The following is a 22,955-nucleotide window of genomic DNA, read 5'->3' on the forward strand; positions in this document are numbered from 1 at the left end:
CAGGATGGACAAGAGCAGAAGCACGGGCTTCCCCACCTCTGATCACTCGTTCTGGGGAGAAGCAGCAACACACCTTCCCTGTCCACAGGTTGTGGAGCCGGCAGGAGGATCCTCACGAAGCAGAGAAGGAAACCCGTTGTGAATCCATGATCTTCCTCCAGGACCCCCAGTCCCCTCAGCAAGAAACCATAAAGTCCCTGGAGGATGGAGATTACATCTTGCTCCCCAACGTGCCCAGCCCGATGCCATGCACACGGGATGGACGTGGTGGTGAGAAGCCCTGATTCTAGAGTCCAGGAAGTCTGCCCTCATCCTGGCTTGCTATTTACTAGCCAGATGACCTTGGGCGAGTTCTGTGACCTTGCTAGGCCTCCATCAGGGTTTTCATCTGTGAAACAGGGACGGTCTTGGTAACTACACCTTGTAGGGTTTTTGTGAGGATTTTAGACAATTTGATGGCAAGCCTTAGCATGGTGCCTGGCACACGTAAGCGTGCAGCGAGTGCCAGCTGCTGGAGTTCTGGCTCAATACAGGTGGAAGGCCAAGCTGCCCCAGCCAAAGCCACAGGGGTAAACATTTCAGGGGTCCCTTCCCTCCCACTCGCCACCCCTGCTCCCTCCTGGACGCCCATGACCCCAGGAAGGCCTGGGGGTGCTGGCCAAATGCTGGTCCCCTGGCTGCCCCATCCCCACTGCCAGGCTGCCGGGACCAGGCCCGCCCGGCCACGGAAGGGGCGATTTACAGCTGCGCTTAGAGGGCTGGCGAGCTATTTGTCACAGGGGCCCGGGCACCTTGTTCCACCTGTGTTGAGTGTGTTTTATTGGTGTTGAGCAGAGTGAGGCCAGAGTTGAGTCGGGGATAGGAAACCCACTCAAGTGAAAAATGAGGAAAGCCAAATGGGATTGAGAGAGCGATAGGGGGAGAGCCGGCGGGAAGGAGGTGAAGGGATGGATTGTAAAACACAAGAAAAATGTGTGCCGCGGCCCTGGGGTTACTGGAGAGGGGCTGGGGCCTTCTGTACCTTCCCCGCCGTCTCGCGACCCCACCAGGACCCCAGGAGGCACCAGCAGCTGCAATGGCAGGCAGGTCAAAACCATCAAGAGACAGAGACACAGAGACAGGAGTAGGGGCTGCAGGTTCTGGACCAGAGGATCCTCTGAGCCTGCAGGCCATGGGACCAAAAGAAAAAGGGTTTTAAAAAGAAAAGCAAACCCATCCCAGCCTGGGCTTCTGCTCCGAAGTCCTCTCCTTGCAGCATCCCTCTCCCCAGCCTACTCTGGGGAAAAGAGGCGGGCTGATCTGCTTAGAATTTCATCCCCTTCCCTCAGTGTCCCTCAGCGCAGAAGTTTCAAGTCCAAACTCATGAAACGAGGCTGTGGCAAGGCAGAGTTAGAGATCTCCCTGTCAGGAACAAGAAAGGAAAGAGAGATGGAGAGAGAGGCAGAGGAAGAGAGAGGTGGGGGGAGGAGAGAGAGGGAGATGGAGAGATAGACTCTCGGCTTTGTGCCTGCAACAAGCCACTAAAGGTGCATTTTTAATTAAATTTATACAAAATGTGTCAGTTTTATCTCTAGGTTTCAAACCTGACTCTTTCCTATCAAAGAGGAGTATTGATCTCCATTGCCCCGGAGCTACCTGACTGAATTAAACAGAATAAATAGAAGGAGGAGGACTGAAAGGGCTCAGAAACAACTGCAGAGAGGCAAAAATCTAATGGCTCCACAGTCATTTTCTGCAATTAAAAAACAAAACCATTTAGAGAGTCTGTTAACACCTTGAAGTCAGAAAACTCTCGCTTCAAAAAAAACCCAAAAAGGCTCCAAACAGCTCCCAGGCAAAACATTTTAATTGCTCTATATTCTTCCATCTTTGGCGGGCACTTGGGTGTCTATGCGTTTCCCTGTGACACCCAGGCACGTGCACGGCTCTGTCCCCTGGCGCCCGGCCCCCCCTGCCACATCAGTCCCCCAGTTCCCTGGTTGTTTGCACTGTGCAACCCCTAGCCCCAGACGCACACTCAGGCTTCAGGAGCTGGCTCTCTCCCTCACTAGCAAGTGACTGTGCCTCTCTCCACCCGTTTCCTCATCTGCAAAAGAGGGACAATAATACACATTTTATGGGGTAGTTGCAAGGATACTAAAGTAATACATTAAAGGACTTTGTGCAATGCCTGGAAAGGGTAGATGCACCATCAGTGGTGCCTTAAAAAACTAAAGGTCCATCCACAGACATTGTCCGGTTGTCCTGAACGTGGTGACTTCGTATAAATACTGGCCATGGTACCCTCCCCTGTGTCTTACCGCAACTTCTCTGAGGTATTAACCCATTGTGTTTTCCTAGTTGGGCCTTTTCCCTCATAAGACTCTAATTGTGACTCAGGCCCTATGACCTCTCATTTAGTCTCAGTGGCGTCAGAAGTGGACGTTCCAGTCACCTAAGAGACCTGTAGAGTGACCGGCAGGCCGCCAAGGTGATGGTCGTTCTGTCTGGCTATGGAGCTACTATGGGAATCTGGCCAGGGCCGGCTTTGTGGCATGTGGTCGTGTAGTTGCTCAGAGCCCTGCACTTTAGAAAGGCCCCACGCTTGGGCTAATGCGCGGTTCTCCCCATCTTGAGATTCTTAATCATTTTTGAACAGTGGGCCTTGCATTTTCATTTTTCACTACGCCCTGCAAGCTCGGTAGCTTGTCTTGACCTCAGCGTATCCCTACTCCGCCCCCATGCGTTTCCTTTGTACTTATTTCTATCAAGCACCACTGTGCTGTCAGTTACTCAAAACCACGGAGGTGTCTTCACTTTCTCTCCTTCACTGCTCCTACTGTCACTGAGACCCGCTTGCCTCTCTAGAGCAGGTACTGAATCCATATCCATCCCTTCCCTTTCAGTCCGAGCTTCCCTTGGCTCAGGCCCTCACCAACATCGGGGAATTGAAATACATCCCCCCTGCTCAAGTCTCTTCCTCTTCAATCCATTCCCATCGAGGCACACTTGGGCCTGGCCAGTGTGCGTCACTAAGCTGAGGTCAGCCTGCGGATGTGGGGCTACTCCAGGCGTGGTCCTCACACCAGCAGCATCAGCACCAGCTGGGAGCTTACTAGGATTCCACATTCATGGCTGCCTCCGAATCAGAATTCCTGATGGGGCCCAGGGATCTGCGTTTCAACAGGCCCTCCCCGTGATTCTGAGGCTCAGGTTTGAGAAGCATTGCTTTTCGATGGGTACTGGTCATCAACCAGCCCTGCCTCCCCAACCCTCCAGACCCGATGTGGCCCTGCCTGGGACTCATGTCCCTGCCCTCAGGCCCCTCTGGGGAGGTGGAATGTTCAGGCCACAGAGCCCATCACTCCTCTGCCTATCAGGAGAACCGCTCACGCCCGTCTCCACGTGGGCAGTAGTGGGCTGACCAATGTGGCTTAATTAAATGGGGGAAAAGATCAGGTTAATGCCAGATAAGCAGGCAGGATTAAAACAGACAGAAAGAATGGACAAGGGGGGAGCTGTCAGCACCCCGGCCTGTCTAGGATGATTATTAATAATGATAAGCAGGAGAACAAGAATAATAAAGGAATAATGAACTGGTTCTGAAAGTGACAGGAGATGGAATCTGATAGAGGGCCGAGCCCTGGGGGCCTGCTGCCCTGGGGGTGGGGTGCAGGCTGTGTTTGTGCTGAGGAAAGGACTGTCTTCCTTCAAGGAGGCCAAAGACCCAAGAGGCCGATCTGACCCAGGGCCCAGTTAAACCTACAATCACTCTCCACCCTCTAGATGACTACAGGTCTTAAAGCCTTAAGGTGCACCAAAATCACCTGGGGCACCACATTTAAAATGCAGATTCTCAGGTCCCACCCCAGAGATTCTGATTCCCCAGGTCTAGGGTGGTGGCCAGGCCTCCGCATTTTGTAAGCCTTCCCTGGAGGGTCCACACAGGTGGTCTGTGAACTATGCTTTTAGAAACACTGATTTCTACACCAGGTACAGTACTCAACCTGGAGCAGGGGGCACATTTCATGTTTGGATCATTTCCGAAAACACATCTGGCAGCAGCTGCCAAAGGACAGAGAGCAGAGGGCTGAGGGGTGAACCGACGCCGTCTACAAAAGTTCTGCAAAGCAGGGCGAAGGTGGGCCTACATACAGGGAGGAAGCTGCACCAGAACTGGCCTTGCTTGTTAAGCTCTGGTACCTGGTGTTGGCACTGACAGACACAAGTATTGCCATCTCCTTTGCCCAGGGGTCACAAACTCAAAATGTCCATGGAAGCCAGAGGAAAGAAGCAGGGCCTGGGGGCACTGGGGGCCCCAAGCCCTGTCCTGTCCCCTCCAGGTAGTGTGGTGAGGGAAAGTGGGCTTGGCACTGCTGGATCTTTCCAAGAAGCAGAGGTCTGTTCGTTTTTCCTGTGATACTCCTGATTTTTAAATATTGACCGTTAATGTAAAAATGTCAAGAAAACTGTTTTAGCCAGTATACTGTGAGTGCAGACTTCAGCCTGTGAGCCGGCAGTTTGCAAGGTTCTCGAATAGGGTTGGGGGTTTGGGAAGGTGCTTGTTTAAAATGCATATCTCAGGTGTCTCCTGCCTGGATTCTAATCCAATGGGTCGGGGCTCAGGAACCTGCGTGTTTGGTAAGCTCTGTAGGGCCCTCAGATGCAGGTGGTCCGTGTCAGGTGGCCACCTCTGAGAAACCCTGGCTTGCAAGTGTTGTCGTGCCTCTAGACTCTAGGATAATACCTTAAACAGCCCACTGAAGGGAGGGCACAGGGCAAACCTGATGTCCTTGTCACCCTATGCCCAGTGATCCTGTCATGCTGGGTGGATGGCAGAGCTTCAAGGGTCTGGCATCGCTGTGGCACATCTTACTGCCCCTCACTGAGGGGACCCCGGTGTGGGTTCAGAACCTCGCTGTGGCCCCAGTCCAGAGGAGGAACCAACAGAACACTGAATATACGCAAAACAGGAATGAACACTGCCCACCTCATCTAGTGCTTCATGAGGATGAAGTGAGAAAGGCCTGGGTTTAAGCCTTACTTTCTCTTCCCTCTAAAACACGCAAGATTGCAGTACTCACCTCGTGGAGTTGAGAAGACTGAGTAAGATAATGTACGGAAAGCATTGCATACGTTGCCTGAAACCTGGTGAGGGCTTCATAAACGACAGCGACTACTATTACTATTGCTGGAGATAAACAAGAACTAGGACACATGCTAACAGGGACACAGCAGGGACTTAGCTCTTAGTCTTAACCAGGGACAAAGCTATCTCAGGAAATAGCGCCTGACACCGTGCCTGGCCACAGAGAACTCACCAGTGTGTCAGACACGTGATCAAGAGGCCAGCAGCGGATTCCCACTCTGATTTTCCCTCTGGGACCGAACAGAACACGCCCAGCCCCACCTTCCCCCTCCACACAGACTGGCCTAGCTTTTCAAGCCGGGCCTCCCCTGTCTCCACCACGGGCACCCGGGTCTTCTCCCTGTTGCCTCACACCCACTCTCCTCAGTCCCCTTTGCCCTGGACTAGCCACCCCAGGGGACTGGTGTTCCCTCTGCCATTTTTTACCCAGTGGGTGGTTGGAACGAGTAGAAGAGCTGTCTGTCTTTCCAGGGGCTTGATGGGAGGCTGGCAGAAGGAATTGAGAGGTGAGCCAGCGCTGGGGGGCAGCAGGGTCCTTCAGAGCAGTCAGGGCGGAAGGAAGTGGGCTCAGTCTGCATGACCATCACACGGAAGGGCTGATGAGGGGATGGAACCGTGGGGTAGCGAAACCTACGGAATAATGTCCACCATTGAAAAGAATGCGGAAGAGCGGTACCAAGAGGAAGGTTCCACGGGATGTGTTGTGAAGTGGATGAAGCAAAACGTGGGCCATGCCTGCAGAATGGTCACTACTACATAAATAAAACCAAGCTCTGGGTCTCTATTTGTACGTCCATGTGTATGCAGGTGCACAGAAACCTCTGGAAGGACATCATGGTCACCTCTGGGGAGGGTGGTGAAATGAGACAGGGCAGGGCAGGGTAATAGGGATATTCACTATATTTAGATATATAGTTTTTAGTTTAGTGATATATATGTATATGCATAATTTGGTGAATATGTTAGTAAAGATCATATTTTTTAAATGGGATTTGTAAGCTTTTAAAGAGAGAAACTTTTTTTTTTAAAGATCTGGCATCAGATGTACCTACGTCTCTTCTCATCCCCCAGGTCAGAAGATTTCTTGCAATGCAAAACATGGCACAGCCTGCTCTCTCTAGGGTCACATCTATTTTAAAAGGTCTTGGGTCTTCAAGGTGCCTTGTGTCCTTCCTTGCTCTCTGTTCAACGGACCTGCGTTCCCATTAGAAAGTCAAAAATGATTCCCAAATGCCTGTATTTTACTTCAAATTGCCTACCTAGTCAAACTTGCTGTATTTCCCTTTCATAGAAAATCATGGAAAATTAAACTGCAGATAAAATTTTAAAGCTAGCTCCGGAGTCTGAGCAGACCCCTAGTCTGAGGGGCAGGGGCGGAGGTGGCACTGCAGGGCCTCTCTGCTTCCCGACCCAGTTCTCAGGGACGGCCAAGCTGCCGGGCACCATGGCACAGGGGATGTTACAAAAATTGGTACGATGCTGTGGGACAAACAGAAACTCGGCCAGCTCGGCTACCTGAGGTGATGAGGGAGTGATGGGGAGAATCTTTTTAAAGTCATGCTTATTGAGGTACAATTTACATACAATAAAAAAAACACCCTTTTTTAAGTGGATAGTTTGATGAGTTTTATAAACAGACATGTAAACATCTCCACAATCAAATTATGGAACATTTCCATTACCCTAAAAGGTTCCCTCCTGCCCCTATGTAGCATCCCCGCCCCGCTCTGCCCTGCCTTATCCAGGTTTCGGTTTTATTCTTGTTTTTTCTGTTCTCTAGTTAAAGAGCTAAACTGACTTCTTCTCTTTGCTTAGCTTCCCCTCAAGTGCTATCTCCTCCAGCTACACCCTGGGAGGTGGCTTCCTTGTTCAGTCTTGGTTGCAGTGTCTTTGTCCTTAAAACTGCACGAGCACCTTGGAGGGCGTTATGCCTTAGCTACAGTGTAGTGCTGCCCACTGGGCTTCAGTCAGAACGAGCCTGGCCCTTCACAAAGCCCGAGGCAGCCTCCCCTCTGCCGGCGGACAGCATGCCGCCCTGACCGCTGTGTGGCATGGGGGGCTCGGCTACCAGGTCCCTGCTCCTGGAGAGATCTCGGCACAGTCACCTAAACACCATCTCTTCTCCCACCTTCAGCAGTGACGCCTCCAGACCATGATGGGTAACATGTGGCCCTCACACCCTGTCTCCTGGTAGGCCTGGTAACCGTGACCTGCCCTGTTCTCTGCCCATAAAGCCACCAACAGAGGCTCTTCGTGCCCGACCCCAGCAAAGAAAGGGAGCTATCTTCTTCTCCTGCTGAGAGGACACCAGATTCTTTTGCCAAATGTCCACTGTGGGATTTCAGTTTCTCCTTCTCAGGCCTCCTCAGCTGGACTGGGTTCTAAGTCGGCACTTCCATGAGTGAGAGAGGGATCGAGCTCTGGTCAACCCCCGTCTATCCCTCTCCAAACCCAGCCCACACCCCAGCCATGCCACTGGGGTTTGGGAGGCATATGGATTTGGGGGAGAAGCCGCTACCCACACCCCTAACCAGCTGTCTCCTCTCAGCCCTGCCTGGGAATCTTTCCTCACCAAGTCTAGCTAGACCACCCCAGGCCCACTGTTTGGGTCCTGTGAGAAGCAGACACCAGGACAGAAAGATAAAGGGGAGAGGAAGCAGGAGGTAACAGGGAGAGGCTTCAGGTGGTGATGAAGGTCTGACAGCTGTGAAGAGAGAGGGGAGGAAGGAGGATTGGATAGCAAGGGTCTCAGACCGCTGTGCAGCTCTGAGAAAGCCCTGGTCAGACCCAGGGGAGCTCTGGTGCAGAGACTGTCGCAGAGGAGTCCTGTGCTGGCCAGGATCAGTGAGCCCTGCACCGCCGCCACGTTCAGCAACTGGCTGGCTGCTGCCTGGGAAGCTCATGGCCTCGGCCTGCAGGCTGACCCTGAAGGCACATCACTCCTTGTGCAAGTTCTCCTGAAGGGCGAGCTGAGTGGCGCAGCCAGGGCTGTCCCTCCTCCTGAGCTCAGCATGGGGACCCTGCTGGCCGGCGGATGGGGCGTACTCTCCTGTCCCTGAAGCCTGAAAGCCAGACACATTCCCTGCAGCCTCAGCTGCTCCCTTCTCCGTCACACCTCAGTCGCACGACTGACGCACTGGGGGCAGCCACAGAAAGAAGGCAAACCTGCTAACTTTGACTGCTGAGCTGGACCCTCGTCCCGAGCAAACGCCGTCAGCTCCAGGGCAGAGTTTAAACAATTCAGTGGAGGGCAAATGGCTGAGGGTCCAGTTATTGGCCCTGGAAATATCCCAGGACTCTGCTCAAACTCTTGTCAGACCCATGATGGAAACAGGGTTAAGCTTCCTGATCAGAGGGGGATGACTCCAGGGTAGGGAAACTGGATCTTCTCCACAGCTCGTGTGGTTTTAGCTTATCCATCAGGCAGGGGGTCCTGGTTACTGACAAAAGACATTGGCCAGCCTGCAAGTCAGGACTCGAGTTCCAGTATCCATGACCTTGGGTGAGTGCCCCTGGCAAACAGGACCCTTACAGGCAAAATGAGGAGGTGGGGCAGGTGTCTCAAAGTCAGTGCCTGCAGTGTCCAGGCAGAAATGTAAGTGAGGGTGAGGGTGAGAGTCGGGTGGCGCGTGCCGACCTGCCCTTACCCAGGGGAGCTCTGGCCTCTCCACGCATGTCAGTCACTGCCCTAGTGACTGTGGCCCCAAGGTGGACAGATCTCCCAATTTCCTAAGAGAGGCTGGAAATCTGGGTTTAATGTGAAACCTTCCCATTTTAAATGTTGGTAATTAACCAAATAATTAAACAGTCGTGTGTTGGGATGCAACTAGAGATTATCATACTAAGTGAAGTAAGTCAGAAAGAGAAAAGACAAATACCATACGATGTCACTTATATGTGGAATCTAAACTATGGCACAAATGAACCTATCTGCAAAACAGAAACAGACTCATAGACACAGAACAGACTTGTGGTTGCCAAGGATGGGGAGGGGGGCGGGAAGGAGAGGGATGGACTGGGCCTTTGGGGTTGGTACATGTAGACTATTACATTTAGAATGGATCAACAGCAAGGTCCTACCTTATTGCACAGGGAACTATATTCAATACCCTGTGATAAACCATAATGGAAAAGAATATTAAAAAAGAATGTATATGGGGCTTCCCTGGTGGCGCAGTGGTTGGGGGTCCGTCTGCCGATGAGGGGGACGCGGGTTCATGCCCCGGTCCGGGAAGATCCCACATGCCGCAGAGCGGACAAACTTATGTGTTGGCCAAATCAATCATGTCCTGTGGGGCGAAGTCAGTCCGTGGGCCTCCAGCCCACGACCTTGGGTTAGATGCCCACATAGGTGCTGTCAGCGCCTAATGCCCGTGACTTGCCATCAGGGGGGATGTTGCCTGTCCACCCAGTGTGATCAGAACTAATCACCATCGAGTGCTTGCTTCGTGCCGGACACTTGACGTATAGTATGTGGTTTAATCATCCTAATTCTACAACAAAGACAGGAATTGTTTTCTACCTCACTCTATACATAAGAAAACGGACGCACGAGGAGGTATGCAGCTGTGACCTGGAAGCACAGGGACTTGAACTTGGCATCGTCTGCATTCTTAGCCTCCGTGCCCTCTTACCTTGCCCGCTCCGGGTTGACCTCTGATTCCTGAGGGACACTTTAGCACCGAGCAGCCCAAATAGTATACGGGCGGTTTCTGAGACTGGCACTTAGGAGGGCGTCCCAACCCTGTGCGTTCTTTCCATCCAGGGCTGTGGCTCCCCTGCCCCTGCCCCTCTCAGTGCATCACCTCCAGTCTGCTGGCAGGACGCACGTCTGGCGGGTCGAATCCACTGCAGCCCGAGACCTGGAAGAGACAGCCTTTTGCAGGACTCTTTCTGGTCTTCGTCCAGCCCCTTCACAGCAGGTGTTCTCTCGTGGGGAGCACTCCCCCCCACACAGCACTGTTTACTGCAGCTGTGGCAGGTGCTGCTAGGAGAGCTGGACAGCCATCATTCTGTGGGAGCCAAAAGCCTCTGTGGCCCGGGAATTCTGGGCTAATGCTCGGCGCTGGCACGGTCCCCTCTCTCGCTGACCCCTCCGGTCCAGGTCACCACGACAGATGCTGGGAACATATGCCGGGAATTAATTCACTCCGCCTTGGCCACAAGAGGGGCAGCCTCTTTCTCTCGCTGCTCCCGACACCCTTACTTTCTGATTTCTACTTCACCAAAGGAAAAATCGGGCTTTTCTCCCTCCCTTGCTCCTAACCCCCTTCCACTGGGCTTTCTCATCATTATTCTGAGCCTGCCGCCCAAGGTATTTGATTCCGAGAGACCCCCCTCACCCCACATCTCAAACAGGATCAAAGGCCAAGGAACCCAGTCACCCTTTCCAGCTTTTTGTCTCCGGATGGATTCTGTCCCAACTTTGCTGCAACTGATAAGTGGTTTTTGTTTGTTTTTTCCTTTTCTTAAGGGAAATTTGTGTCTCTCTTTTAGGAGCCAGAATCTTCCCACCCTTCCAGTCTTTCCTTACGTCTAACTCCAATCACTCCTACCGCGATTGCACTTCTGAACAGCAACAAGCAGCTGAACTTTGGGAGTCTGCGGCTGTTACTTCTCACCTTCATTCTTTCGTCTAAGGAGGAATTGGCAAACTTTTTCTGTAAAGGGCCAGAGAGTAAATAATTCAGGCTTTGCAGGCCACATGGTCTCTGTCACAACTCAGTTCTGCTACTGCAGCCCCAAAGCAGCCATAGACAGTATGTAAATTAAGGAGCATGGCCGTGTTCCAGTAAAAGTTAACAAGAACAGGTGGCGGGCTGGATTTGGTCCACAGGCTGTAGTACGCTGACCCCTGCTTTAAGCAAACCAACACACCTCTGTATTTCTTAGTGGAAAAACCAAGCTCCCTTTCTCTCTCTTCACCTGCACTTTGCAGTGGATCATTTGGGTTCCTCCACTCATCTGGAAAGCCTCTGTTTTTCAAAACCAATGCTTTGAGAACACAGAGGAATCTTGTCGATTTCTCTACTAGCTTGTAAGCTCCTTGGGGTCAGGACCATGTCTTGACTTTGAACTCCTGGAATATGCAAAGGCCTTGACAGAAACTCAAAGAACACCTGGCCTTACCCTGAAGAAGCTTACAGGCTGGTGGGGAGAGCAGACCGATGAGCTCTGTGCTCTCAACAGAGATAAGCTCAATGACAGAAAGAAGTCAGGGAAGGAGGAATCAGGAGGTTGTGCCTCCTATAAACTTAGCAGTGACCTTTGAAACACGTACGGAAAGGAGACAAGAAAAAGAATCTTAATTTTTACTGAATTAATCCTGATACTCTAAAGCACTGAAAAACAAACAAACAAACAAACAAACAAAACCAATGCCCTGGAAAACAGTTTCGGCAGTTTCTTAAAAGTTAAACGTAAATACACCATCCGACCCAGCAATTTCCCTCTTAGGAATCTACCTTAGAGAAATGAAGACATCTGTCCACACAAAGACATGGCCATGAAGGTCCACAGGGGCTTTATTCTTAAGCCCAAACTAGAAACAACTCAAACGTCCATCAACTGAGGAATAAACAAAATGTGGTACGTGTCCATACAACAGAGTAACATTCAGCATTCCAAAGGATGAACCACTGGCACATGCTACAACATGGATGGACCTTGAAAATACACTAAGTGCACGCAGCCAGACTCAAAAGACCACATGTTATATGAGTCCATTTATATGAAATTTCCGGAAACAACCAATCAAGAGTCAGCAGGCAGGTCAGTGGTTGCCTGGGGCTGGGAGTGGGAGTGGGGATTAGCTGTAAACAGACACAAGGGAGCCCTATAGGATGATGAAAATGTTCCGGAAACAGAATTATGGTTATGGTTGCACAGCTCCATAAATTTACTAAAATCACTGAATTGTATACTTTCAGGGGGTAAATTTTAAGGCATGCAAATTAAACCTCAATAAAGTTGTTATAAAAACAAAACAAAAAACCCTGGTACCAAACCATTCTCTATCCATGGCTGAAAGATGATGCAGGAGGGGAAACGGAGGTGGGAGCTCCTTGAGAGATGCAGATGTTTGTTGTTGCAATAAAATATCCAATGTGACTTTCCCTAGGTTCACTTTTCCACCCCATCAGTTCCAAAATCGAATGGCAGTCAGATTTTACCAGGCATTACAATCCTACGATTATCCCCATTTTATAGATGAGAAAAAACAGGATCAGAAGGGGAAAGCAGGGGCTTCCCTGGTGGCGCAGTGGTTAAGAATCCGCCTGCCAATGCAGGGGACATGGGTTCGAGCCCTGGTCCGGGAAGATCCCACATGCCGCAGAGCAACTAAGCCCATGCGCCACAACTACTGAGCCTGCGCTCTAGAGCTCGCGTACCTCAACTACTTAAGTCCGCACACCTAGAGCCCGTGCTCCACAACAGGAGAAGCCACTGCAATGAGAAGCTCGCGCACCACAACGAAGAGTAGCCCCCACTCGCCACAACTAGAGAAAGCCCCCGCGCAGCAACAAAGACCCAATTCAGCCATAAATAAACAAACAAATAAATTCATATATTAAAAAAAAAAGAAAAGAAGGGGAAAGCAGCTTGCTCAAGGACCCACAGCGACTAAGTGAAGAGATGCAACTGGACCCCAGGCCCGCCTGATTCCAGAATCTGTGTTGTTTGACACTGCTCCTTACTCCATCCACTCATGCCCTTCCCCACTGACTCTTTGGCTTCTGGGAGAAAAGCATAGCACTGCTTGGGCAAGCAGAGCAAGGATGCTAAGCTTTCTTATCTTGCTGTGGCAAATCCTACCTTTCATTCCAGCACCAATGCTCCCAGGAGCCGCCCTCACCACTAAGCAAGAAAGGCCTTGATCTCTGTGAGCGGTACTCTGTGGTCCAGCAACACTGGGCCAGCACTGGAGTCCATTTCCGTCTGGAGCATGTAGCTCCGGAAGCCTGTCTGGGGGTGTCCTGGGGTTTAGCAAAGACGAGCCAACCACCAGGGATAGAGATGGCCTCAGGCTCAGCCACAGGCCGGTCTGCCCACATGAATTTCTTGCTTGAGCTTCTCATCAGAACTACAAGTTTCCAGGGAGCGTGGCACTCAGGGGCCCCACACACGGCACGCCCCTGCCTGCGGGAGCTGGCAGCAGCCGCCTGGCCTCAGTTCTGTGGCAGAAGAGCTCACGGTTCCCCTCTCCCTCGATGAGGCATCAACCCTTCTTCCCAGGCCGAGGCATGGAGGGGCCGTGCAGGCCTCTGAGGAAAGTTTTCCAAAGGCGGCCTGACGAGCCCACGGAGCCTGAGGGTGCACGTGTCACTGGGGAGAGCGGACCCTACATGCACAGAGACCTCTTCTGTGGTGGGCCCAGGGCTGGGCCCAGCAAGACACAGCGTCTCCTCTCCCCTGGTCCCCTCCCGCCAGTCAACCACCTTCTGCCGCTACTCAAAGAAGCCAGGCCTATGCCCCGCTCTTGGCTTTTGCAAATACTCTTCTCTCTCCTTGGAATGCTCTTCCCCAGGGACCAGTCCCGCTCCTTCCGTCACCTTCTTCAGGTCTTTGCTCAAATGTCACCTTCTCAGTGAGACCTTCCCTAACCGCCCACCTAACACTGCACCCCGAGCCCAGCACTCCTTTCCCCGTCCTGCTGGATTTTTCTCCATAGCACCGATTACCATCTGACGCCCTCTCTATCTTACTTGTTGCTCCATCTCCCCCACCAGAACGGAAGCGCTTTGAAAGAAGGGAGTTTTGCTTGGAGTGTCTGGAACAGCACCTGCTGCGCCTTACGTGGTAGTCAGAATCTCATGAAGGAACCGACTTTCCCACCAGGGCCCGGCCTATGAACAGCAGCTCTGCAGCTACCACCCCATGCCAAAGACACCACGGGAGATTTTGCCAGAGACCAGCTGGGGCTTCTCAGACACGAGCCAGTCTGGGAGAAACTGGTAAACACCCAGTCAATCCGCCACATGCAGGAGGCCCACTCCACACCTCCTCCCCGCCGCCCCCCCGCCGGTGTCTGTAGAAAACCACGTTGAGGTACCTGTCGAAGCTCAACCATTCTATCATCCCTCTTGGGTCATCTTGGGAGGCCCTCTGAAGTCTCGGGTGGGCGACAACGCTGGTTGGAACATAAAGGTGTCTGAGAAGTAAAGGGAGGAAGGAAGTCAACCCCCAGGCCCTGCTCGAGCTGGCTGAAGACCCTCAAGGTTATCAGGGTCCTGAGGCAGTTGAACTTGCCGGTGATTAAGGTACTCGAAATACAGCAATTCCTCCTTTGGGTTTCAGAGTCTTGCAGGCTCAAGAAAAACCAGCCTGGATGGAAACTTCTCAGTGACCATGGGAATTATTCCAAAGAGGGGCTGTCTGGGCTAAAAGTGTGACTCTGGAAAAGGAGGAAACGAGACCCCAAAGCCACTAAATCCCTGAGTTTATAATTAACAGACAAGTATTCTCTTTGCCTGCCCCGGAGCCGGTGGCTCACCAGGGAAGGGCACTGTAGTCAGAAAAAAATAACCCCCAGTGTGTTTCTGAAGTGTTGAGCCTCTTTGTTTTTCTGAATTTTAATGAAGGGCTTTCCAGGCAGGGTGAGAGCAGCATTCAGCACTCAGCACTCCCCACGGCCGGGAGCGGGAGCCGGGCTTGGTTAGCTGCCGCCAGACTGCGCGGGCCTGACCCAGAGTGGCATCTAGGAGAGGTGGGCGGGGAGACGTCCTGTCCTCAGATGAGATGTCTTGGGGAGTTAAGAGAAAAACAAAAACAAAAGATGTCTCTGTTTAGAAAAAGGACTGGGCTCTGCTCCAGATCTTGGCACACTTTGGAAACTGGCAGTGATGATGCTTGCGGGGAGCAATGGAGACAAACAGCTACACCTCTGAAAGGTCAGCGGAGGCCCAGGCTCCCCGAGAGAGTGTTTCTGTGGACGTCTCAGGGCTGCTGAGCTGGCCCCTGCTAATAAGAACCAGAAACAAGGCCCTGGGAACCTGTGGCAGAAAGGAAACCTGTGCTTTGGAAGCCCCAGGCATGGGTTGCAGGAAGAGCGGGGGGACCAAACCCCAGCGCGGGCAATGGGTCATCTGATCACGCCCACTGAGAGCTCGAAGGAGACAGTACAACTCCACCAACATAACTGACCGTCCAAAGTGAGAAAGGCATGTGGCCAGGCCCCCCCCAGGACCCCTGCAGGCAGCCGCATGCCACCTCCCGTATCCCTGCGTCCAGGTGCCCACAGGTAGATGCTCCGGGGAGCTGCTGTGACTTCTGTGAGCCGAACGGCTTCCAGGAGCACCACCGCTTCTCCCCCTGAATCTAGCTTTCCCTCCCAAGCTTCAGCGATGGGGGGAGATACCCTCCTTCACTCTTGACGAATCTTTCCAAGGGAGTGCTGGAAAGAAACGGAAGAGAGGGCTACAGAAAAAAGCAATTTCTTACAGTCGAACGATCCAATACGGTCTACTGAAAATAGATATTTTTATTACAAAATAGTCCACATAAAAATTCTGAGCTGCTTGCAAGCTTCTTTAGTTTTAGGTTTATGGCCTGTGTCTCGAGTCCAAAGCAGAGGTGACCGCGTGCAGGGAGAGCGAACCCCGGGCTCAGGTGTGCGAGGGCTGCTGTCCCACAGGGTCCTCCTTGTCCGTCTGCAGCACGTCCCACTCGCTGAGGAGCTCTGAGGACACCTCAGTGTACAGACGGTCCCAGTCCCAGCTGACGTCATCCTGCCGAGACAGGCATCGTGGGGTGAGCTGGGGGACGCCGTCCCCTCGGTCACAGCCAGCCTCCTGCCGAGGCCAGCCTCGGAGCCAGCTGTTCCCGGGAACGAGGGGCACGCACTGCCGCCGCTACGTACCTCTCGAACCTCATGCTCCGGCGCCAGGACTTTGGTGAGGAGCTTCAGGTCGATCTCTCCATCCTGTGAATGGGCAGGGAAAAAAAAAAGAAAAACAAGGCAGGCTGTGCACCTCGGAGGCCTTCGGACAATGACCTCTGGCAAAGAGAGGGGGGCCAGGTTGAGTGTGGTGGAACTTCCCAAATCCAGAATGCCTTGCGAAATTGCAAATGCCTTGTGAAAGAGCAAAACTGTGGGTGGACCCCAATGCCACTGAGAACTGAGGGAACACCATGATGTCCTACAGGTTGGGCACTCCTTGGGGGAAGGTCAATACCAGGATGGCAGGCATGACAGCAGCATATCTACTGATGCCACGGGGGCAGCCAGGGAAGCAGGAAGGAGACTGGCCCTGGGAACGCTGGAATATGTTGGGTCCAGGGATGCTGTAATACCCAAGGATGATGTCTCTGCAAAGGGACTGTTGCCCGGCAGCCTCAGAGACCCACGGAGGAGAGGCTGTAAGGCTTTGGAGAAACTGAGAACTCCCTATGGATGCTGCCTGGAGCCTGCTCCTCTACACAGAAGCTGCCTCACTCACCAAGGTCTGAAAGGCTGCGTACTTCATGAGGTCATTATCCAGGTCACGGTAGGTCATCACCCGGTTGACCTGGATGCTGCAGGAAAGACGGAATGTGAGGAGGAACCACAGGCAGAACCAGTGCCAGGAGTGCTGCCGGGCCACCAACCCAGAGCCTCGTAGGCAGCTGGGAAGGACCAAAATGGGGAGAAAACGTCTAATAAAATGGGAACCCTGGGATGGAGTCCATCCAGAGACATCTGGATCTCCCCTGGGGGGCAGCACCACTGGAGATGGTGTGTGGCATGGTCCCTGCCTCCTGCCAACTTCATATTAATTTAACATACCTGGGAGGGGCCGCCACCTGCAAAACAAAGTCTTCCTCCTGTACTTCTTCCAGGTCAGGAATAACAGGAATATCTGCAATGAGAGGAGAAGCCAAAAATGTCAGCAGCACGAATGGGGGATCTTGCCTGCTTCTCCACTGGCTACTTATCACCTTCAACGTGCCGGCCACAGTTAGGGCTACAGGCTTTGGGTAGAATGGACACAATGGTCTCTGGCCTCTAGGACCCCAGTCGAGGGCTGTGGAACTGAAGTAGAGGTGTGCATGGGAATCAAAGGTAGAACTTCAACAATTCCCAAATCTCAGGCTTTACCCCAGAACCTGCTGGACTAGAATCTCCTAGTGGGGTGGGGCTCAGGTGTCTGTATTTTTCCCTAAGATTTCTTGGGTGATCCTGATGTTTGCTCCAGGTTAGAAGCCACTGGCGTGGCTCTCTAAGGAGAAATGTAAAGAAATGAGAAGAAAGTCCCAGACAGCACTTGGGGAAGTGTTTTTATTAGAGGAGAGAAAAGAAAAGAGGAGCTGAATGAACCTGGCGTGGTCAGAGACAGAGGAAGTGGGAAAGCGTAGTGTCACGAGGGGGATGTCACCATGAGTGCACCTCCTCATGACCAAGGTTCACACCTGCATCAGCTCGTCCTAGTCTTTGCAAGGCCTGAGCCTGTATCTGAAGGTCACTTTACGCCTAATGATGTGACCTGGCTTCCCAGCAGTGTGTCCAGGATCAGAGTCTCCATTTACCGGGTCTAATATAATAAACAACACTGACTCTAAAGATGACACTTCCCTTGCTGTCTCTTGGAGATTCTCCTCCTCTGAACTCTCCACATGAGACAGACATACAAACATAGGAAGAGACATGAGGCCATTCCCTTTGTCAATCTAACAAAGTCATGCACGTGGAGAAACAGAGAGACAGCACATCACTTAATTGTGGAAACTTGCTTATTATAGCAGAAAAATTGTCCATCTTCTCCTGGGGATAACCTAACACCTTAAAGAAATACTGCCTTCTCTCAGTGAGTATCACTGACTGGTAGAGGGGCTTTCTTTGTTTTAACCAGTCTGCATAGAGAAAAAAAGAGATGGGGCAGAAAAAAGGCCAAGCAGGGAGAGACAGTCCTGGAAATCCCAAACCAACTGCAAATATTAAAAGGAAGAAAAATTCCAGAGAGGAGAGAGCAGTGAAGACACCCTTCGTTTTTTTTGTTTGTTATTTTGTTTTGTTTGCAGTACGTGGGCCTCTCACTGCTGTGGCCTCTCCCGTTGTGGAGCACAGGCTCCGGACGCGTAGGCTCAGCGGCCACGGCTCACGGGCCCAGCCGCTCCGCGGCATGTGGGATCTTCCCGGACTGAGGCACGAACCCGTGTCCCCTGCATCGGCAGGTGGACTCTCAGCCACTGCGCCACCAGGGAAGTCCCCACCCTTCGTTTTTGCTTCCATGGACTAAATTTAAAAAAAAAAAAATTTTTTTTTTTAAGAGACGCAGAATCATTCCAAGAAGAGCTGGGAAGACCCTTGCCACTTTCAGGCTATTCATTATTTAGACTTTGCGATGGTTCCAGTCAAGCTAAGCCCGAGTATATAAATGTCAGTTCCCAGCCTGGCATCTTTATTATTGCTTCCAATGGAGGGGTTACAGATGCCGTACCTGGAAAGAGAGACAGAAAGCGTGCAAGGGAGAGACGGAGACAGAGAAAATAAGACAGAGAGAAAGAGACAGGCAGAGAAAGAGAGTGATTAAAGGGATGAAAATAAAAAGAAAATGCTGATAGGGAAATAAAGAAGACACATACACCAGCCCCGAAATAATGAATGACATTCAGCAAGTCCTCTATCTAGAAGGACGCAGTTCAGAGCTTAGGTTCTAGCTCCCTACCCTGCTAGAGAATGAGAGGTGGAATTCTCTAATGTTCTACTTCTTATGCTAACAGAAATTCAGCTTGCTCGTCCCTGTTCACTCCGAGTGAAGAATACAGTCCACGTGAGGGCTGCTGATGGCACCGTCCCTGAGTCCAGGCCAAGAGGGCTCCTAGGCTGGCAGGACTGCACGGGCCCTGCAGTGGGGCAGGGCGGAAGCTGGCCGTGCCATGCGCCATCAGCAGTGTGACAGGTCCGGCGTGAGGCAGTTAGCTGCTCCTGGCTCTCCTCGGTGTGAGGCCCAGCCTGAGATGAATATTCAGAAGTTGGTAAGAAAATGCTCCCTGCTGTGCTCAGGGCTCAGGACGGGGTCTTCCCCAAGTCCCCTCTTGCTCTGCAATGTCAGCATTTGGGTCCTGTCAACTCTGCCCAGCTTCTCCCAGCTCTGAGGAGCTGCACTTCTGCCCACTATCCACTCTGAGTCCCCGTGGCTTCCCTGTTTGTCCCCACCCCCCTCCTCCAAATGCGCACGAAGGAGCGTGGGGCTGGCCCATCTGTGACAGAGCGGAGGTCAGCTCAGGCCTTGGCAAAGGGGCCGCTCAGAGCGGCACTGGCGGGGCTGGCCACACAGTGGGACTTCTCTCTAATTGGAAGCCTGGTGTCCAACAGAAACCGGTGAACTGCCTGAGTGGGACCAAGCCAGCGATGACAGCCAGGCCAAGGCAGGCTGGAGCGTTTCGGTGCAGTGACAGCTTGAGCCATCGCCGCAGAGCCTGGCCATCCAACTGCCGGCCCCAGTGGAACAGGTGGCCGTGGAGCAGGTTTTGGGCAAACTTCAAAGAACTTCCTAATTTTACAGTTTCTGATTTACAATCACAGACAAGTGCTTGCTTATGGATATATATAACATGTTCCCAGGAGTTTCTGTCCTCTTTCTCTCTTCCCTTCCGCCCACCCCTCTCTCTCATACACACACATGCAGGATGACCCAACCTAGAAAAAGAAAACGGGCTTGAGAAATCAATCCGCTTCTTCACAAAATTACCTGCATGGAATGATCCGGCCCTGCTGCAAGCCTGAACCAGTGACCTAGTGTCTGATTCAGGGTGTCAAGCTTAACATTCAAAAGCAACAATTTTAATAGAGACAGTAAGAGGAACAAAGAAGTATCCTCTAGGACTATTGAAAAGCAGCCACTATTTAAAAAAATTCAATAATTATGTTAACTTTAGTTTCATTTTCTTCGATGCTGCTGATAATAAGAACATTAACAGAAACAATGGGCTACTTAAGCATATGGGTAACACTCCTGTCCAGTGGCTAAGAGTGCAGGCACTGGAAGCATTTGAAGCCTGGCTCCCCCGGGTACTAGCTGTGAGGCTTCATCCTCTCTGTGCCTCAGTTTCTTCAGCTGTAAAACGGGGAACATAACTACACCCACCTCACAGGGTTGCTGTATTACATGCGATCATCTAAAATATCAAGCACTATGCTTAGTAAGTAATAAATATTCTATATTATTCTTATTCGTTTAACAGATAAAACATTGAGCATGGAGAGAAACTATATGGCTCTACCCTCATTTTCTCATTTAATCCTGCCCAGTTGTCACCATCTTCCAGACGAGAACACTGAGGCTCAGCAAGATGAAGTAGCTTGCGTGAAGTGAGTCATTAAGAACGGACAGAGCAGGCTTCCAGCTCCAGTTCAACTGCACCCCTCCCCAAAAGGCTGTCCCCACCCCTGCCCAGAGGCTTTCTTTGCAAAGGTCCTGTGACTTCGAAGATGCCTCTACTAGTGGAGAGGTGAGACAACCGCCTATAGTTGGGACAGCTTTCGTTTTGCCTGCGACCGAGTGTCCTCTGTTCTCGGGTGTTTCTGTCTCCCAATAACCATAACTAAGGGAAGTCTCTCCCTCACCATATGGCCGACTGGCTACTTCCCTACAACAAGGCCAAATGGTGCAGAGAAAAATGGACTGACACTGGAGACCCGGTGGCTCCATCCCCCGCCGTCCGTGTGGCTCTAAACCAGCTGCGTGGAGAAGGAGGGGAACGGATGCCTCCAATGGCCCCAAGAAAAAGGGCCGGCGAGGCAAAAGGGCTGAGATGTCAGTGCCGCAGCAGCGGGCGCCCTCATCCTTCGTTTCAGCTCCCCCAGACAGCGCCCCCTGCTGACCAGTTACCCGCTGCTCTCTCCCAGCTCAGACTCCTTAACAAAACGGGCCTTCCCTGCTCTTTGCATTTGCTCCCAGCCTCTCATGTCAGCCATCTCACTTGCCTTTCACCTGCTTGTATCCCACGTGTTGCCCAATTAGCCACACTGTGGGGAAACTGCATTTGTTCACTTGTTCATTCGTTTATCCATTCATCCTTGAAGGGATGAATGGAGCAGCCCTTCTGTGAAAGGCACCGTGCTAGGAGGTGCCAGTAACAACAGCAGATAAACCCGACATGGGCCCTGTCTTCCTGCAGCACCAGTGTAGTGGGAGATAGCAATAAACACAAATAAATGTGCTGCCTGTAAATGAAAACACACACTGTGAAGGGAGCTAACTGGACTCTGAGACCAAAATAACAGGGAGACCTAATGTTTTATTTTTAACGGCAAAAGTAATATTATATGTGGTAATAAATTCAAATGCTGTAGACAAGTTTAAGATGAAAAATGTCCTTTCCTTATATGAATCCCAGCCATCTCCCTAGAGGTGATCACTATTAACCATTTCTCATATATGTTTACTGAAAAGAATTTCTGCATACACAGCACATATGTCCTTTTAAAATGTTTGCAAATGGCATCATGTTACGTATCCATTGTTTTACAAGTTTTTTTTTTTTTTTTTTTTTTTGCGGTACGCGGGTCTCTCACTGTTGTGGCCTCTCCCGTTGCGGAGCACAGGCTCCGGACGCGCAGGCTCAGTGGCCATGGCTCACGGGTCCAGCCGCTCTGCGGCATGTGGGATCTTCCCGGACCGGGGCACGAACCCGTGTCCCCTGCATCGGCAGGCGGACTCTCAACCACTGCGCCACCAGGGAAGCCCCAACTTTTCTTTTTTTTTAAATTATTTTTTGGCTGTGCCATGTGGCATGCAGGATTTTAGTTCCCCGACCAGGGATTGAACCCATGCCCCCTGCAGCGGAAGCATGGAGTCTTAACCACTGGACCTCCAGGGAAGTCCTGCGACTTACTTTTATCTGTCCTTTTCAATGTACACATGCATCTTATTCTTTTAAATGACCATCTAGTTTTCTATCAAATGGATGCTGCATAATGCCCTTAATTCAGTCCAGAGAGGATCTAATTCAGGATTTTGAGGGGGTGGAGTGTCGAGTTAGGGAAGGTCTCTGAACTAGGACAGGGCCACTGAAGGATAAACAGGACTAAGCCAGGCAGGGGGCAAAGTGCACAAAGGCGCTAGGAGGTGAGGAGGAACTCGCTAAAAGGGTGGCGTGGCTGGCATGCAGGGCCCAGGAGAGAGCAGCTCGGGGCGAAGCAGGAGAGAGGGCGTCAGGTGCCAGGTGAGGAAGGACCTGCATCAACCGGCCAGGAGACGCCTGGGTGCCTGCTATAGGCAAGACCTCTTTGGAGGCATATTAGGGGCAAACCAAGATGGACCCAGCATGGAAAAGTTGCAAAGGGCGGGTCTGTACATTAAAAGAATGATGATAAATGAGCAGAATAAGGAAAATGCACATTCCCTTCCTTTGTGAATCATCTTGGAACCCAACAGGCAGAATTCAGAGCTTCCTACTCTACCTTTCCACAATGCTTTATATTCAAGGACACAGGATGGACCTGATTACTTTGCTGTAGGTAGAGCAAGTGAAATTTGCCCTCGGCCTGCCTCCTAGATGCTGAACTAGTGGAGGGTGAAGACCACGTCCCAGTCACTTCTGCATTCCCAAAGATGGGCAAACTAAAGGACAACTGAACGGAACTGGATCAATAAATGCCCCTCAAATCTGCAAGTCACACACATGGATGGGTCATGCCCATCTTCTCTATATCATTCTAGTTATAGTATAAGTGTTACTGAGTCCCAAAGTTGCCTAGGCAGGATTCGTTTCGCAAGAACAACCAAGAGCAATCCTTAGATACATCCTGGATTTGATGACATCACAACAGAGGCTTTACCTCACTTGAGAGCTGCAAGGCCTCCTGGGAAGGGCCTGTGCATATACAAGAAACAATGGAGGAGTG

The 22,955-nt window shown here is 51.6% G+C and overlaps 1 protein-coding gene across 2 annotated transcripts in view; it reads right to left on the reverse strand.

Moving 5' to 3' along the window:
- Nucleotides 1-15,588: 15,588 nt before the first annotated feature.
- The window catches only part of IFT43 (intraflagellar transport 43), a 94,744-nt gene continuing 87,377 nt past the window's right edge, over nucleotides 15,589-22,955 (reverse strand). For both annotated transcript variants that reach the window (XM_024737847.1, XM_024737848.1), the window contains exons 6-9: nucleotides 16,893-16,965; nucleotides 16,567-16,642; nucleotides 15,987-16,049; nucleotides 15,589-15,855 (exon numbers count right to left, since the gene is read on the reverse strand). In XM_024737847.1, coding sequence (XP_024593615.1) covers nucleotides 15,733-15,855; nucleotides 15,987-16,049; nucleotides 16,567-16,642; nucleotides 16,893-16,965 — 335 coding nt within the window. In that variant the 3' untranslated portion in view covers nucleotides 15,589-15,732. The remainder of the gene's footprint in view (nucleotides 15,856-15,986; nucleotides 16,050-16,566; nucleotides 16,643-16,892; nucleotides 16,966-22,955) is intronic.

Source organism: Neophocaena asiaeorientalis, unplaced genomic scaffold (genome assembly GCF_003031525.2).
Source record: "Neophocaena asiaeorientalis asiaeorientalis breed wild unplaced genomic scaffold, Neophocaena_asiaeorientalis_V1.1 scaffold49, whole genome shotgun sequence".
In the NCBI taxonomy this organism is placed as follows: Eukaryota; Metazoa; Chordata; class Mammalia; order Artiodactyla; family Phocoenidae; genus Neophocaena; species Neophocaena asiaeorientalis.